The sequence below is a fragment of the Mercenaria mercenaria genome, chromosome 12 (genome assembly GCF_021730395.1).
Source record: "Mercenaria mercenaria strain notata chromosome 12, MADL_Memer_1, whole genome shotgun sequence".
Taxonomy (NCBI): Eukaryota; Metazoa; Mollusca; class Bivalvia; order Venerida; family Veneridae; genus Mercenaria; species Mercenaria mercenaria.
In genome coordinates this window covers 52,247,466-52,263,137 of record NC_069372.1, presented here as the reverse complement: position 1 = coordinate 52,263,137, position 15,672 = coordinate 52,247,466, and the positions used below count along the sequence as shown (strand labels likewise).

Genomic DNA, 15,672 nt, shown 5'->3' with positions numbered 1-15,672 from the left:
GAGTGACCAAACAAACAATAGGGGTCATCTACTCTGTAAGCCCCATCACCCTATGAAGTTTGAAGGTTCTAGGTCAAATGGTTCTCCAGTTATTGATCGGAACTGGTGTGACTGACAGACGGACATGTCAAAAACAATGGCCCCCCAGTGGGAGGGAGAAATAATTACAAGGTCAGAAGTCTGATCCCAGGATGATGTTTTTCCTCCACTTCAGTTTTGTGTCGGGAAAATCTCAAAAGAGCTGGAAAGTTATGTGAAACCCAATATTGTCTTCTTAAGATGAATGAAGAAATTTCACTTGAAGAAAATGCTAGTTTAAGACTTCCATTTACCAAGTGGAACTAAAAGAGTTTTCTGCCTCTAAATTAATATTTTCCTCTGCCTATATTCATCAAGACTTTTAGTCCAAAATATAGACTTACAACAATTTAAGCCTGTTTTATTGTAGTATATGCTATGCTTATATGATGCAAAAAGTAACTTTAGCATTTCTATGTCCAAGTCGAAAAGTTTTAGATGTAAAACTTGACGAATATAGCCCTTGTACAAAATGGCAATAATCTAAAGTGATACACATTTTAAATCTTTATTACAATTACATGTAATTTGTAGCACAAATAATAAATAACAATATTTCAAATACAACTAATTTTTAAAATTCACTTAACATAATAATTTATGATATTTTCAGCTGTCAAAACATATTTAATCAAAAATATGAAATAAGTGTTTACAAATGTACCATTTTTCCCTTATACATTTTTACATATAAAGTAAATACTTGGCCACAACTCATTTTTCCTAACGAAAAACATTCGAGATATATACAAATTATCATATCAATAAAACCAGAACTCTTATAAGTCCGAAAGTGGTAATAGGAACTTGTTTAAAATTTCCAATTTATCTTGAATAGTTTTAAACACATCATCAAAAGAAGACATTGATGGATGTATTTTTCAAAATTCAACCTTGACTACAACTGTGAACTGACTGTTATGTAACTAAGATTTACATGTAAGAAATGATAAAATTTCAGTTCAAGCTTGGCTATTTTAAGAACATGTGAAGCTATTGCACTCTCCCATTTGTCAGTGTTGGCATCCTGATTTTGTTGTTGTTTTGTATGCTGGTATATCAGGAAACACTGGTGGAAATGGATTTAAACTCTGCACACTTGTTCACTGTGACATGATGTTTCATAACTCTTTTTAAAATTTTAAAGTTATACTCACCCCCGCCCCCCACTCTTTATTTTTTAAAAAGTTTTTTGTATGTAAGCTGATTTCAGTATGGATTAAAACCTTACACATTTGTTAACTGTGATGACCCGATACGCAACACATATAAGCCATACCGTAACTCTACATTTTACAAATTAAAATTTTCGGTTCAAGTTTATGGTATGTAATCCGATACCTCAGTACCCACTTGTGGGAATGGACTCAAACTTCAAACACTTGTTCACTATGAAGACATTACATGCAATACTCTAGTCCCATAACTCTGTTTTGCTTTTTTAACAAAGTTATGCCCCTTTTTTACTTTGGTATTTATTTTATAGACAAGTCTTTTGAATAGTCAAATCCTGCTGACCTCTGGCAGCTCTTTGTTTTCTTTTTTCCGAATTGTGATATTACCAGATTATTAAACAGGGAAGGTTGTTTATGTCTGTTGTTTGGTTATGTCACACTGACATAATTATAGGTCATTAAGTAACTTTTCCCTGCTTTTCATGGAGGAGGAAGACCCCAGGTGCCCACCTTGACATTGTATCAGGCACAAGCAGGCATCTTGGTAGAACCAGCTGGATGACGAATTCTACATTCTGCATGCCACAGTGAGGGACAAGTGATCTAAGTAAATGATCTTAACCCTTTAGCCAAGGGCATCCTTATTGGGTAAAATACTTTTTGATGATAAAATTTACATTAAAGATATTCTAAAAATTCAAAAAGATCCTACTACAAGACTTGCAGACCTTTAGAAAGATAAACAGTTTCTATCTGGATCTTGCAAAGTAAAGCCATAATAATCCCCGTTATGAATTTAGTGGATCTAACAGTAGGTAATATTTTGTGTTTAACAATTATATAGCAATTGACTCTGTAAACAGTTTCATATTCTTCCCTTTATATCAGAGGTTACTTGAATATAAAACTGTAAATTTAAATTAAACTGACCTCATTTATAGAAAGACTATACCATACAATAAATACCTTTGATACTCTTAAGAATTTATGACACAGTTGGTAAAAGACAAGGTTAAACGAACAGAGATTCTTCTGCAATTTCACTAATATTAACTGACTTTAACATATATTACATCAATTATATCAAAATGTATTCCATTTTTAAAATTTGGTTTCCATTGACCAATGGAAACATGAACAATCTTCTAGCATAAAGAATACTTGTAGTTAAATTCATTAATTTCTCTTTCTCTAATCTTCATCAGAATCCTGGGCAAGCACTCGAGATGTTGATAGATCTGTAGATTTTGACTGTGTTTGTGTTTGACTTGCCTGGGAACTCCCAAAAAATAATGACCGAAACTGAAATATAAAAGACATAACACTAGTAGGTAATATGAAAAGACTCTTAATATGTGCTTCTTATAAAATACATATGAGGTGTATGGATTGGTACTTGGGAGCATGTTAACTGATTGTGCTTGATTTTTTTCCCTCTGTATTAGTACAAATGCAAACATGAAAAAATGGCAGTCAAAATGATTACAGAAGCAACATCTTTGATTCATCATGAACTTGGTAGAGAACCAATTCTCAAAGCTATGACCTCTGAGATATGTTTTAACATATACGAGGACATGATTATTGCCTTACAAACTTACTCGTTTAGCAGGGGGTGTTCCAGGAACCACCTCATCATCATCTTCATCTTGGTTTACATCATCTTCCATTGCTACATCTGTGACCGATGTATCAGCGATCTACAACAGTTATTTAATATGAAACTGTACAATCCTTTGATTTCGTAGGCATGAAATTTTTTGGTGTTAGGCAAAATGGCTATTTCGTAGGGATATAAGTTTGTGGATTTCAACTTAGTATGAAATTTACTTGTTGTTTGGGATTAAGTTTCATGGATTGACTCAACCAAGAAAATTAGTCCCCTACGAATATGAATGATTTTGCTGTAGCCTATCATTGGCAAACAAATAAAACTAAAACAGATTTATGGTCCAATTAAGTCTTCTGCTTCACTCAAAGGTGACAGGTTCAGGCCCCAGTAGGATAATGTTAACATTTCTGCATAAGGCATCGTTCCAGTTTTTTTCTTTTTTTTTCAGGAAAAGACTCCAGACTGATCAAACAAGTGAAGAAAGTATTGCAGGCAATACAAAGTCTCCTAATGGTTACTGGAATGCAGTTACACAAGTTTTGTACCTCTGAGCTAATAGTCAGGGTCTTTGGCACCCCATGTCCCAATTAAAATCAAAATCCCTTGTTGGATTGCAGTTATTGACTGGACACAAAATAGACCTCCTTTTAACCTTTGACTTAACTTAAGCTGATGGGTCTGGGTGTTGTGTGCAACACATCATCTCATTATGGACTAACAAGCAGGCCATTGTGGCCCTAGACTGTTCATCTCAGTTTCAGGCTGCTTGAACAATACTGGTACAGGGTCATGCACATAAAATACCCGAGATATTATTTCCAAAATTGGGCCTGCATTTTTGGACAAGAAGTTGCGTAAAGTTTCCATTATATCCATATAGGAAATAATATTTAACACAGACAAACATTCTGACCATGTTATATGTAAATCAGGTAAATCATTAACTTACCTTTTTAATAATCTGACCTAGTGACCTATTTTTCACCCAAACTGCCCAGTTACAAATGATTTGACACTGCGATCTAGGTTTTAAAAACTTCTAAAAACATTACCTAGATCAACTGGTCTAGTGACATAGCTTTTTACCCAAAATCTACCAGTAACAAACATGTCTGAAACTTTATTGTAGATACCACTCTGACAAAGTTTCATTAAGAATGGTCCAAAATTGTGAACTCTAGAGTGTTAAAAGTCAAACTGTTGACAGACAGGGCAACCACAATAGCTCTCCTTGAGCACTTTGTGCTCAGCTGAGCTAAAAACCAATAAATAACTTCAACATATATGAAAAACCCTTACACAAGTTAAAGTGCAAAGAAAGTAATATTGGTCACATCACTTGCTCACACTAAAACCGCTGCAACAAATAGCAACAACAAATACAACCCACCTTAACTTTGGATCCAAGAACTGGTATAACAGGACTTTCCTCACTTGATTTGGAACATCCTGCCACTGGGGAATTACTCCTTACAGTTTTTACACTGTTATCTCCCCTTGCATTAACTGTTTTTACAGAATTCACACGACTGACACTTTCAGATTTATTTAAGCGTTCAGAAGGAGTAGTTCTCGCATTATTTTGCACTGCTATAGTCGTGTCATTTTGTATCATCATTTCATCAAAGTCATCATCATCATTCATCAATTCATCGTAAGCTGATTCCAGTCTCTGAGACCTTTCTAAGTCATTGCTACTTCTGAAATAAACATAACAGAGTATACTAACAACACCACACAACATAAACCACCTCGCTACAAAGACAGGTATAATTTTATTCCTATCATCAAAAATTCTTCATAAATTAACCTTTTCAGAGCAACATCCTCTGGACAGCTAACATATTTAAATCTCCTCCACTTAGCTCTGTGGAGAGGTTACACTGTATCTGTTTTCAGAATTGAAATAAGCATAAAACGAGATCCATTAAATTTCAACAACTTTCTAAAATGTTTTAGATTTTCCAATACAAATCTGGCTCGGAGATCCATGTATTTCAAAATTCTAAAAGGTACTTCTTTTTCTGAAAATGATTGCATGGATGCTTCATTAATTCATTTCAAATATTGTACTTCTACAATCTGTGTATAGAATATTTTGCTAAAAAAGCTTGTTTTCGAAAAGTTGACATAGCATGAATAAAACATAAAACTCCTTATTCCATCCTTAGAATTTCAAATGCACTGTTTGTTGCCATGAAATGTCTATTAAATGACCATATGGCTTAACATATTTCAGAAAGTACAGCTAAGGTGTATCCTGTATCGCCCGTTCATTTGTTATGGGTCTTGTTTTTACACTGTTTCCACATCTTCAGGTAGGTATTCCAGACAAAAGCTAGTCAAAAGTGACTTACCAAGTTTTCATACAGGATACATAATGTTAATATCTTCCTTTTTTAACAGAGTTAGAGAGGAGTTTTAAAGTTGAAAAACGACATACCCAGACTTTCTAACAGATTGCAGACTGTCTCCGTTATTACCAGGTTTACTTTTGGAAATGGAGAATGACCTTGGCCTCTGTGGCACTGCCTTTGATGTTCTTGACTGTGTTCTATAAATAACATAGCTTAAGTCAACATATGGTAAGTTATGACAACCAAAGAGATTGAATTTAAAAAGTATTTCAACAAGATAAATTTTACAAAATTCCATTTTTTCCTGAAAAAGTGTCATTTTACCACCTATATTTTGTTTTTAACAAAATTATATATCAGCATTCCTGCCTTTTAAACAAAAGGATGCTTTAATACTAGAAAGCTGTTTTATGTTCAACATTTAAAGTTGACAGTCTTGAAATACCTGAACAAAGAAGATAAATGAAATGTACAAAATCTGTCCTACCCAGCTACTTAAAGGAACCTGATTTTATTCTCTAATTTACTAATTTTGAATTTGTTTTTGTTTTAATGACCGAGTAAATATATTCAAACCTTTTCTGTGTACTGGAAAATCTGGCCTGTGTTGGAGCCTGACTCTGTGTTTGCTGATCTGCCAGTGTTGCAAGTACAAAGTTACCCTCAAATGTACTGTCACTATCTATCGTAAACACTATTGGTCTGAAAATAGACAGGAAGCCAGATTTTGTTTGTTTTTCATAAACTCTAGGGTATCTCACAGTTATTACAATAGAAGATTTAGTTTTCTACTGTCCAACTGGTCTGCATAGTAGGAGCACAAGAACACACATCTAACCCCTAGACAAGGCAAGTATTAGGGACAATCTGACTGGTTAGTATGTATTAAGTTGTTCCTCCTCATCCCCTTTTTGTGAGGGGAAGTTGAAAATCACTTGGTTACATTAACTGTCAGACCTTGAGTAACCGATAAACAGTTGAAAATATCTTTAAACCCAAAACAATTAGAAAGTGTGCTATGCCAAATGTCAGATTAATGATCTTTTTAACCATCTGTGTGTAGAACGACATTCTCGCATACCAAAGGTCTACCACTGTTCTATAGTTGAACCTCTAGCACATTTTGCCAATATTTTTAGTTTGGTTACATTACAGGTACACAGTTTCAGCTAATCGGTAACATTTCACTACAAAACTTTGCGAACTAATCAAAATCGGCTGTGAAAAGTATGACCTTGTCCTATTTCAATATCAACACTAAGTTCTGAGGAATATTTTTATTTGTATAGGTACATTTCTTAACATCCGATTAGAGGAATAAAATCTTTATCAATTGCAGTCAAGCAGTATCATCATTCTTCATAGTGAGCAAGTATTCTGCTAAGATACTGTTTAAATTTTCAATATGGCATGCCGTATGACGGAGCACACTGATTGCCTGAAACCACCCACAGTAGTAATTATGAGTGCAAATGCTTCGCAGATAAACTATTAAAGAAATTAATCAGAGGTTCATCTGATTTTGACGAACTTCTGACGGATGAGACTGACAAAATGAAAACATTGTAAAGATTGCATAGGGATTTTTCTAGAGCCGAATAGTAGGGCGCAGCGCCCTGCCCATTTTTAGTGCCGCCCTTCTGCCCGAAATCGCCGCCCTTTTGCCTTTCTTCAGCGCCCCTTTGCCCTTTTAGCACCGCCCCTTTGACCATTAATTAAGTATTTCTAAATGAACTGCCCATCAGTCATCTGTCAAAATACCATCCCAGATAATTGTCAATCGATACGAAGTTATGACACACACTGACTATACACAGGTGCTGTGTATTTGCCCGAGGCATGTATGCAGTATCGGTATGCAGACGACGACCGACCGAATCGTAACAAACAACAATTAGATAGTTCAACAATTAAAGCAAACTGCAAAACGAAATAAACAAGAGGAACATGATGGTCCTGAATCGCTCACCTCTTCCCACATGACCCAGTTTTGAGTATGACGTTGTTTTTTCTATTATTTGCCATAGTGACCTAGTTTTTTAGCTCATGTGACCCAGTTTTGAACTTGACCTAGATATTATCAAGATAAAAATTCTTACAATTTTCATGAAGATCCATTGAAAAATATGGTCTCTAGAGAGGTCACAAGGTTTTTCTGTTATCTGACCTATTGACCTAGTTTTCGAAGGTACGTGACCCTGTTTTGAACTTTACCTAGATATCATCAAGGTGAACATTCTCACGAATTTTCATGAAGATCTCATGAAAAATATGGCCTCTAGAGAGGTTACAAGGTTTTCTATTTTTATACCTACTGGCCTAGTTTTTGACCGCACGTGACCCAGTTTCGAAAGTGATCTAGATATCATCAAGGTGAACATTCAGATCAATTTTCATGAAGATCCATTGAAAAATATGGCCTCTAGAGAGGTCAAAAGATTTTTCTAAGTTTAGACCTACTGACCTAGTTTTTGACCGAAGTTGACCCAGTTTCAAACTTGACCTAGATATCATCAAGATGAACATTCAGACCAACTTTCATACAGATCCCATGAAAAGTATGGCCTCTAGAGAGGTCACAAGGTTTTTTTATTATTTGACCTACTGACCTAGTTTTTGACCGCACGTGACCCAGTTTCAAATTTGACCTAGATATCATAAAGGTGAATATTCTGACCAATTTTCATGAAGATCCATTCAAGGGTATGGCCTCTAGAGAGGTCACAAGGTTTTTCTATTTCAAGACCTACTGACCTAGTTTTTGATCGCAGTTGACCCAGTTTCAAACTTGACCTATATATCATCAAGATGAACATTCAGACCAACTTTCATACAGATCCCATGAAAAATATGGCCTCTAGAGAGGTCACAACATTTTTTCATTATTTGACCTACTGACCTACTTTTTGATGGCACGTGACTCACTTTCGAACTTCACCTAGATATCATCAAGGTGAACATTCTGACCAATTTTCATGAAGATCTCTTGAAATATATGGCCTCTAGAGAGGTCACAAGGTTTTTCTATTTTTAGACCTACTGACCTAGTTTTTGACCGCACGTGACCCAATTTCAAACTTGACCTAGATATCATCAAGATGAACATTCAGACCAACTTTCATACAGATCCCATGAAAAATATGGCCTTTAGAGAGGTCAAAAGGTTTTTCTATTATTTGACCTACTGACCTAGTTTTTGAAAGCACGTGACCCAATTTCAAACTTGACCCAGATATCATCAAGTTGAACATTCTGACCAACCTTCATGATGATTTTGTGAAATATATGGCCTCTAGAGAGGTCACAAGGTTTTTCTATTTTTAGACCTACTGACCTAGTTTTTGAGGGCACGTGACCCAGTTTCGAACTTGACCTAGATATCATCAAGATGAACATTCTGACCAACTTTCATAAAGATCCCACAAAAAATGTGACCTCTAGAGTGGTCACAAGCAAACGTTTACGGACGCACTGACGCACGGACGACGGACACCACGCGATCACAAAAGCTCACCTTGTCACTTTGTGACAGGTGAGCTAAAAAGGAGAAAAAAAAACATATCTTAAAACAAAGTCTGCTGCTTATTAAATGCCGATTAATGGCCAGTAATTATCGGCAATTAGGGTGGCACCTCGTGTCAATTTTGTTGTTCACAGTTTGATCTCGGTTGAAGATAACAGTCGATCTTTAATTAGTATCACTGCCTATCTGAATATCTATGATTTTGTTATATTTATTTCATCAAAATACTATTTAATTTGTATGATATTAATTTTGTTTAAAAGAAAATAAACCACTCAATCTTTTACAGAACGTAACAGCAATCTCAGAATTTAGCGTAGACAGTCAGCGCGTAGAGTAGTTTCCCTTTACCAAAATGGCGAAAATCGTAAACAAAGTTATTTTAAAGTTGGAAAATTGTCTATACCTTTGTATAATATGCACCCACGATTCGGGGGGTGGGGGTCCGGGGTAAAAAAAAAATGTGCATTTATACAAGAGTATCAACGGTACGTTCAGTAAAATAATGAATGTATAATGACAGATTTGCACCAGAATTATTAAATTATTCAATAGTATCTTTATGGTATATTTCTAATCAAGAAAACTTTCAAGACAAAAATAATGTATGCAAACATAAAACAAACTGCGTGTATTTATAAATGATAAGCATGTTATATAGACAAGCAGGTATTAATGTTTTTTCTGACATTCAGATTCATTGCAAATCTTTCTGTAGTACCTTACAATGTAGACATTACAACAAAAACCATGGATATCTACCTTATAAATGATTTTCATAGACAAAGGTACGCAATGCGCAAAATGCACCCCGCCCTTTTTATAGGTCTGCACTCCTTTATAAAACGAATTTGAACACTCTCAAGGAAAATAATCAGATACAGTCGAGACTGCCTTAACGACCCCCTGCTTTTAGCGACTCCCTGTCATATGCGACCCTATTTAATGCTCCGGACGCAATTTACTATTAAAAGGGTCTGAATTAAGCAACCCCCTGCCTTACGCGACAAGCGACTGTGAAATCAGGCTCCCGAATCGATATTTAGACCGTTTTCAGCGACTTTGAGACGCTCCCTCGCAAGATTTTACACGATAGAGTTACCGTTCTTTATCTCGCGTGAAGTTGTTTGAGACGAGAACTTATTTGTTTACAAAAAATGGCTGATGAAAAACATAAAAAAAGAACTGTTTTGACATTAGAACAGCGTGTTAAGGCACTTGAATTGCTCGATTAGGGAAAACCAGCGTATAAAGTCGCTGAAGAATTCGGAGTCGGTGCATAAATTAACTTTATTCCTGGTGAAACAAAAATATAGCGGTATTTAACAGGAAACGACGAAGTAAACACAGATTAAAGAATCGAATAAATGTCAATGAACAATTAGTACATAAAAATATAAATATCATAAACCGCAGTGTGTAAATAGTTCAAATGGAACATTTATATTTTACTGCTCCCCTTTATTTTCTTGCCAGATCATGAGCTTAAATTTGTTTTCTCAACATCATACGAATGATGCAAATTATTTGAATTTTATATTTTATCAATATGCAATTAAAGAAATAGTATTTAATCATTTTCCACTCCTACCTTAAAAGAGGCCAATATATAAGTATCCGATATTCATGTACTTTAGCTGGAAAAATATATGAAACCAGCGTCATCCTGTTAAGTGAGACTGTTTTAAGAGACTCCCTGTCATATGTGACCTTTTTCGCTGCTTCCCAAAGTCGGTCTCTTAAAACAGTCTCGACTGTATCTAAGTATATACAACACAATGCTCCACTTCAAGACATGTCCAATACTAAACGTTTACCTTAATTTTGAAGTTAGGTAACAAAGGAGCAGGTAACTACGTAATATACTGACCTTCCAGCAGTTTCAAACTGAAGTGTCAGTGGAAGAGTTGTTGCTTCTGAAAAGGCAAGAATTGCCTGGAAGTAAAAGTAAATCACATTAACACAAAAGGCTTTATACTTGGGTAAGTCTAATACAATTTCTACTGTTCTAACTCTTTCAGTGATCTTGCGTTCATCTTGGGAAAACTATGATTGATAAAAACACATTTAAAATGCAAAAGACTTGTCATCAATGTTAAGCTAGATTGTGTCTTAAAACATAAAAACAGATGACAGGATATCAGCACCTCACAAAAACAGTTGGAAAAAGGTTAACCTTTTGAAATTCTTACATCAGGTTATTCGAAGTCAGTGTCGAAAGGATTTAAGCACAAAATCTACATCAAAAGTGAGTAAAAACACAGACAAGCTTATATTGATTACATCAATTTTACCACATTTTTTCCCTGATTTTTGAAGTCAGTAAGCTGCATTCCTATCTAAATAATTTTATTATAAATAGACTTTAAACTGATTTACATCTGAAGTCATGTAATAATTTTTTTATTTCATGTGAAGTCTGAAATTCTCTGGTTTAAAATAAACAACTGAACTCAGCTTATTAAAACAATGTTGAGACCGTTTTAGCAGTTATACAGTCACAACATATCTATGAGTATGACAGACACTGGATTTTCCTTTGCTATGGAGCATCACAGTAAGCCTCTTTAGTATGTATCACTACCTCAATAAATCTACAATAACTGCAATTACATACCCTTAACTCTTTAAGGCAGAAAGTGACTTCAGTATCAACACCTATCTGACAGTCATCAAATTCATCTGGTTCCAGGCTCAAGTTAGTGTGCATCACTTTGGTGGGATCTGAAAACAACAGAAAATAAAATCTTTACAGACTACTTCTATTGGTAATCAAGTAAATCCTGAAGCACTTGAGACTAGCTATAGATACAAATCATAGCGAAATATTTTTATCATACATTAACGAAGTAGGTACAACCAGGAAACTGAACAATACCTGGCTCATCCTCTACATAGTTTTTGAGGACAATTTTCTGTGGGTTCACAATCAGAGTTACCTCCTCTTGGCTATTTTGAAAATTCATCACAGCATCACACAGTAACCTGAAAATAGTAACTGAATTTTATTCAGTTTGAATATCAAATGTATCTGCATTGGTGGCCACCTGTATAAAGCAGCCACATACCTAAGTAATAGTCAGTTAACTTCCCCTAAATTGACTTTTCGTTCTAATTTTAACTTGTCTTAAAGGAGTTCATCACAATATTTTGTGCGCAGCTCAATCGCGCAGCAAGCGATAACCACTGTAAAGTTCAGGATTCGCCGCCTAAAGTGTATAATTGTCGGATATGCAGTGCACTCGCGCAAAAAATATTGTATGTACTGACAATATAGGTCGTGCACCCATATTTTACCTTTAAAAGAGATGGTGTTTTATTGGAGGAGTAGTCGTAGGAAGTGCTCGAATCAAATACATTGTGGACGGCCAATTTGAAAGTAAACTATTTCGTCCAGTAATGATGCAGCCGACTCCAAGTCAAATAAAAATCCAGAAAATTTTAACGTAGATCTATCTCCTTCAAGTTCAAATGTGACTTCCTAAAAATGTTGTTATACTTTTTGTGCCCCATCCCGCATTTCACGTAGTAAGACCAGAGTTATGGCCCTTGACAGTCAAATTGTACATAAACGGTCTAAACATTTGTGTCGCATATACCTCAAAAGTATATAGGCCAAGAGTCATGAAACCACACAAGAATTAAATTCAGCATGCGAAGTTGTGCACCAGTGCTTTTATTTGAGGTTTCACTAAGTAAAAACAGATTTATGTCCCTTGACGTGGTCAAATATATACGTAAATGGCATGTAAAAGCTTGTGTAGCACGTATCTCAAAAAGTATTTGACCTAGAGGCATGTAACCTTAAAGGAGCATTATTTCGCATGTGAGTAAGAAAACTGGTTAAGAAACTGATAATAACATTGTGCAGTTTGTTTTGTAAGAAAAAAATGTAAATAATTTTTAGGTGGGTGGGGTAATAAAAAAATACTTTTGTGGGTGGAGTGAATATTTTTTAATTTTTCTTGAAAACAAGCACGGGTTGATATTATTTTTTTGGTTTAGATTTTTTTGTCTTAGTTCTAGCTTACATAATATAAAATTTAGTAAAGTTCTGTCCGCTAGATTTTTCATATCATTAAGAAATACTTCATGTTTTTCTCAGATTCAGATACTTTCGACATCTGTCAAGAGTAATTTTTCTGAGTTAATATATCTATATGTTGACATTTTATGCATAGTTATAGTGGTTTCATTAATTATGATGCATAAACAGTAACATCAGAGTGAAACTTTGAATAAATAGTTGTTTGCAGTAGTTTTATTATGACATGTATGTATTGTTTCTTCAGACAAAAATACCGATTTGGTGTTCTGAATAAACTCTGAATATTGAAAAAAGAAGCACGGGTACCTATCATTTTTATTTTTTATTTCAACTTGTCATACATCAATCTATAAATATGCAAAGTTACAAAAAATTCTGTCCGCTAGAAATAATTGTGAAAAACATCTTTAAGCTGCTATCTGCATTAAGCAGTCAGACTGCATCGCTCCCTTGGATTGCTGCTTACTGAACGAAAGAGCTAACCTACCAGTTATCATTTTGACTGATCATGTGATCTCACTGATGATGATATTACCATGTCTTTTACCATCTATTAATTCTCATTATTTTTTTAAACAAAGTTTGGTGTTACCATAAAAGCTGTTCTTCCATTTATTCCAAATATCATGTTTTAGGAGAACTGCGCAAACTGTTCAGCAAATATAATGTTAATATTAGAATGATGGGGTGGCTGTTGTGATCAGTATATTGTAAAACAGACAAATTGGATATTATATCAGCATATCTTAAAGAATGTAAAGTTAAATACAAAGTAGTGTTAAATAATAATCATATTAATTAATATTCATATTTTCTGTTCGCATTAGAAAAACTAACAAGTAATAGTAATGACTAAGAATTGATTGTTAAACAAACGCTGTGGGTAGTGGTTTTCACTTTAAAGACAAATAACTCCACACTATGTTTACACGAGACTTTCTTGTTAGATGTATCAATATAACTGCACTCTTACTTTGATGAGGCCGTTAAAGCATTAGGACACATATCCCTGGAGAACACAGCCTGCAGTGTCTCGCACTCAATAAATGCCAGGTTGTGTGTCTTCACTATCCCTGAAATGTATCAACATCACTAGATCAAAGTACACACTTCAAAAAGAAATTAGCATTAACAAGAAATATCTTTAAAAATGATGGTCGGCGAATTGTAATAAGGAAAGAAGTTTATGAATTTTTCATCTAACATTCATCTTTCATCTAATATTTTTCAAATTGCAAAACTAAACACCGCACTTTAACGATTTAAATGGTTCTCTTTTAAATTTCGCAAAGGTTTCTAAGGTTGCAATTTTGTTTCGTTTATCCTTAGACGAATAATTACAGCAGTAGTTTGATGAAGATTCATGAAGCAGTTCATGTGAAGAGGTCATTAAACGTGTTTATATTTTTAGCTATATTGGTCCTTATCCCCATTTGTAACAAAATAGCAGGAGACCTTACGATATTGTTACACATCGGGTTTGATAAAAATCCATTACATTTTAGTGGTTAATGCGAAGAAAGGCATATCTACTTTTAGCTATAGTGGTCCTTAATAGGGCCCACGTTCGGAAGAGGACCTTATAATGATGCTCCAGACCAAGTATGACAAAGATCCACCAAGCTGTTCATGAGACGCTGTATAAATGCATTTCTAGTTTTAGCTCTAGCAGCCCCTAAAAGGGGTCAAATGTCCCAGCTGAACAAAGTTGGCTGCGGGCTTAATAAAGATGCTACAAATCAAGTTTGATTAGAATACATGAGAAAAAATTAATTTAAGGATTTTTTTTGATTTTTTTATTTATTATTTTTATTTATTTCTAAAATAGGCCAACTGATCCCGCTTTAACAAATGCATATTCGCTATTCATGAATCTTTGGACAATGACGTCACACCTATAAAAAAGTGAAGGTCAAGCAAAACATACAACTGTAATTATTTCAATATTTCTGTTTCATAAGCAAAGTTTGACCGTAGTCATATCACATAGATAAACTGTATGCAGCGTACCTTCATTTCTGTGTAACGAGATTCAGTTATTATATAGCATATATATAATGAAACAGATTTCATCTGAGTTCAATATTTGCATACCATACTAAAGAAAAATATTCATATATAATAAATCAGTTAAATAATTTATAACAAATATATCAAAGCAAACAAGTACTCATTTTAATATGCAATCTGAATAAGTCACAAAAGCAAGAAACCTTTTCATATACAGACGACAATTATAACAAGGAAAATCTTTTAAAAAGCACTTCTCTACATAAAAGACTCTTATCACACCCTTATTCATGTGATACGCAGACCGTATTCAGCTCTTCCTTTAATTTGATATATGTTAGTATTTGAACAGGTTTTTATCTTATTTATTAAACTTACTTATCATTTTGAGATATATCAATATTCTTGATAAATATCAGAGCCAAAGTTAGCTTTAAAACTGTGAACAGCGTCGTTTAGGATAAACGCTAGCTTTGTCTACATTTCACTCAGCGTAGCACAATCAACAGAGTGAAAGAATTTGACACTCTCGTCCAATCAGGCAGAGTGTTGCATAAATCTTCCATTTTGATAAATTATCTATAATTCGTTATCAAGTAGTTTGATTTGCAAACTGAAATCACGTGGCATAGGTATCGAAAACGAATTTAGACGGCGTCACCGAAAAACTATCTAAAAACTAAACTAATAAAAGAGCAATCAACCCCAATGCTCAGTTCTAAAAGCTATTAAAAGTATCTTCATCACTGCCTAAAAACTCTAGGTTTATGACTTTGCTTAAATAACTGATTCCTATTAAATAAGATAAATTTTAAGTTTTTGTAAGCTCTAAACTATTCTGTATTAAAAACATGTAAAGTAAATTCTTT

The 15,672-nt window shown here is 34.3% G+C and overlaps 1 protein-coding gene across 2 annotated transcripts in view; it reads right to left on the bottom strand.

Annotated features, from left to right (window-relative positions):
* Nucleotides 1-564: 564 nt before the first annotated feature.
* The window catches only part of LOC123533620 (cell cycle checkpoint control protein RAD9A-like), a 24,345-nt gene continuing 9,237 nt past the window's right edge, over nt 565-15,672 (bottom strand). For both annotated transcript variants that reach the window (XM_045315343.2, XM_045315342.2), the window contains exons 5-13: nt 13,767-13,866; nt 11,624-11,730; nt 11,363-11,469; nt 10,616-10,680; nt 5,799-5,924; nt 5,309-5,419; nt 4,256-4,565; nt 2,855-2,953; nt 565-2,555 (exon numbers count right to left, since the gene is read on the bottom strand). In XM_045315343.2, coding sequence (XP_045171278.2) covers nt 2,445-2,555; nt 2,855-2,953; nt 4,256-4,565; nt 5,309-5,419; nt 5,799-5,924; nt 10,616-10,680; nt 11,363-11,469; nt 11,624-11,730; nt 13,767-13,866 — 1,136 coding nt within the window. In that variant the 3' untranslated portion in view covers nt 565-2,444. The remainder of the gene's footprint in view (nt 2,556-2,854; nt 2,954-4,255; nt 4,566-5,308; nt 5,420-5,798; nt 5,925-10,615; nt 10,681-11,362; nt 11,470-11,623; nt 11,731-13,766; nt 13,867-15,672) is intronic.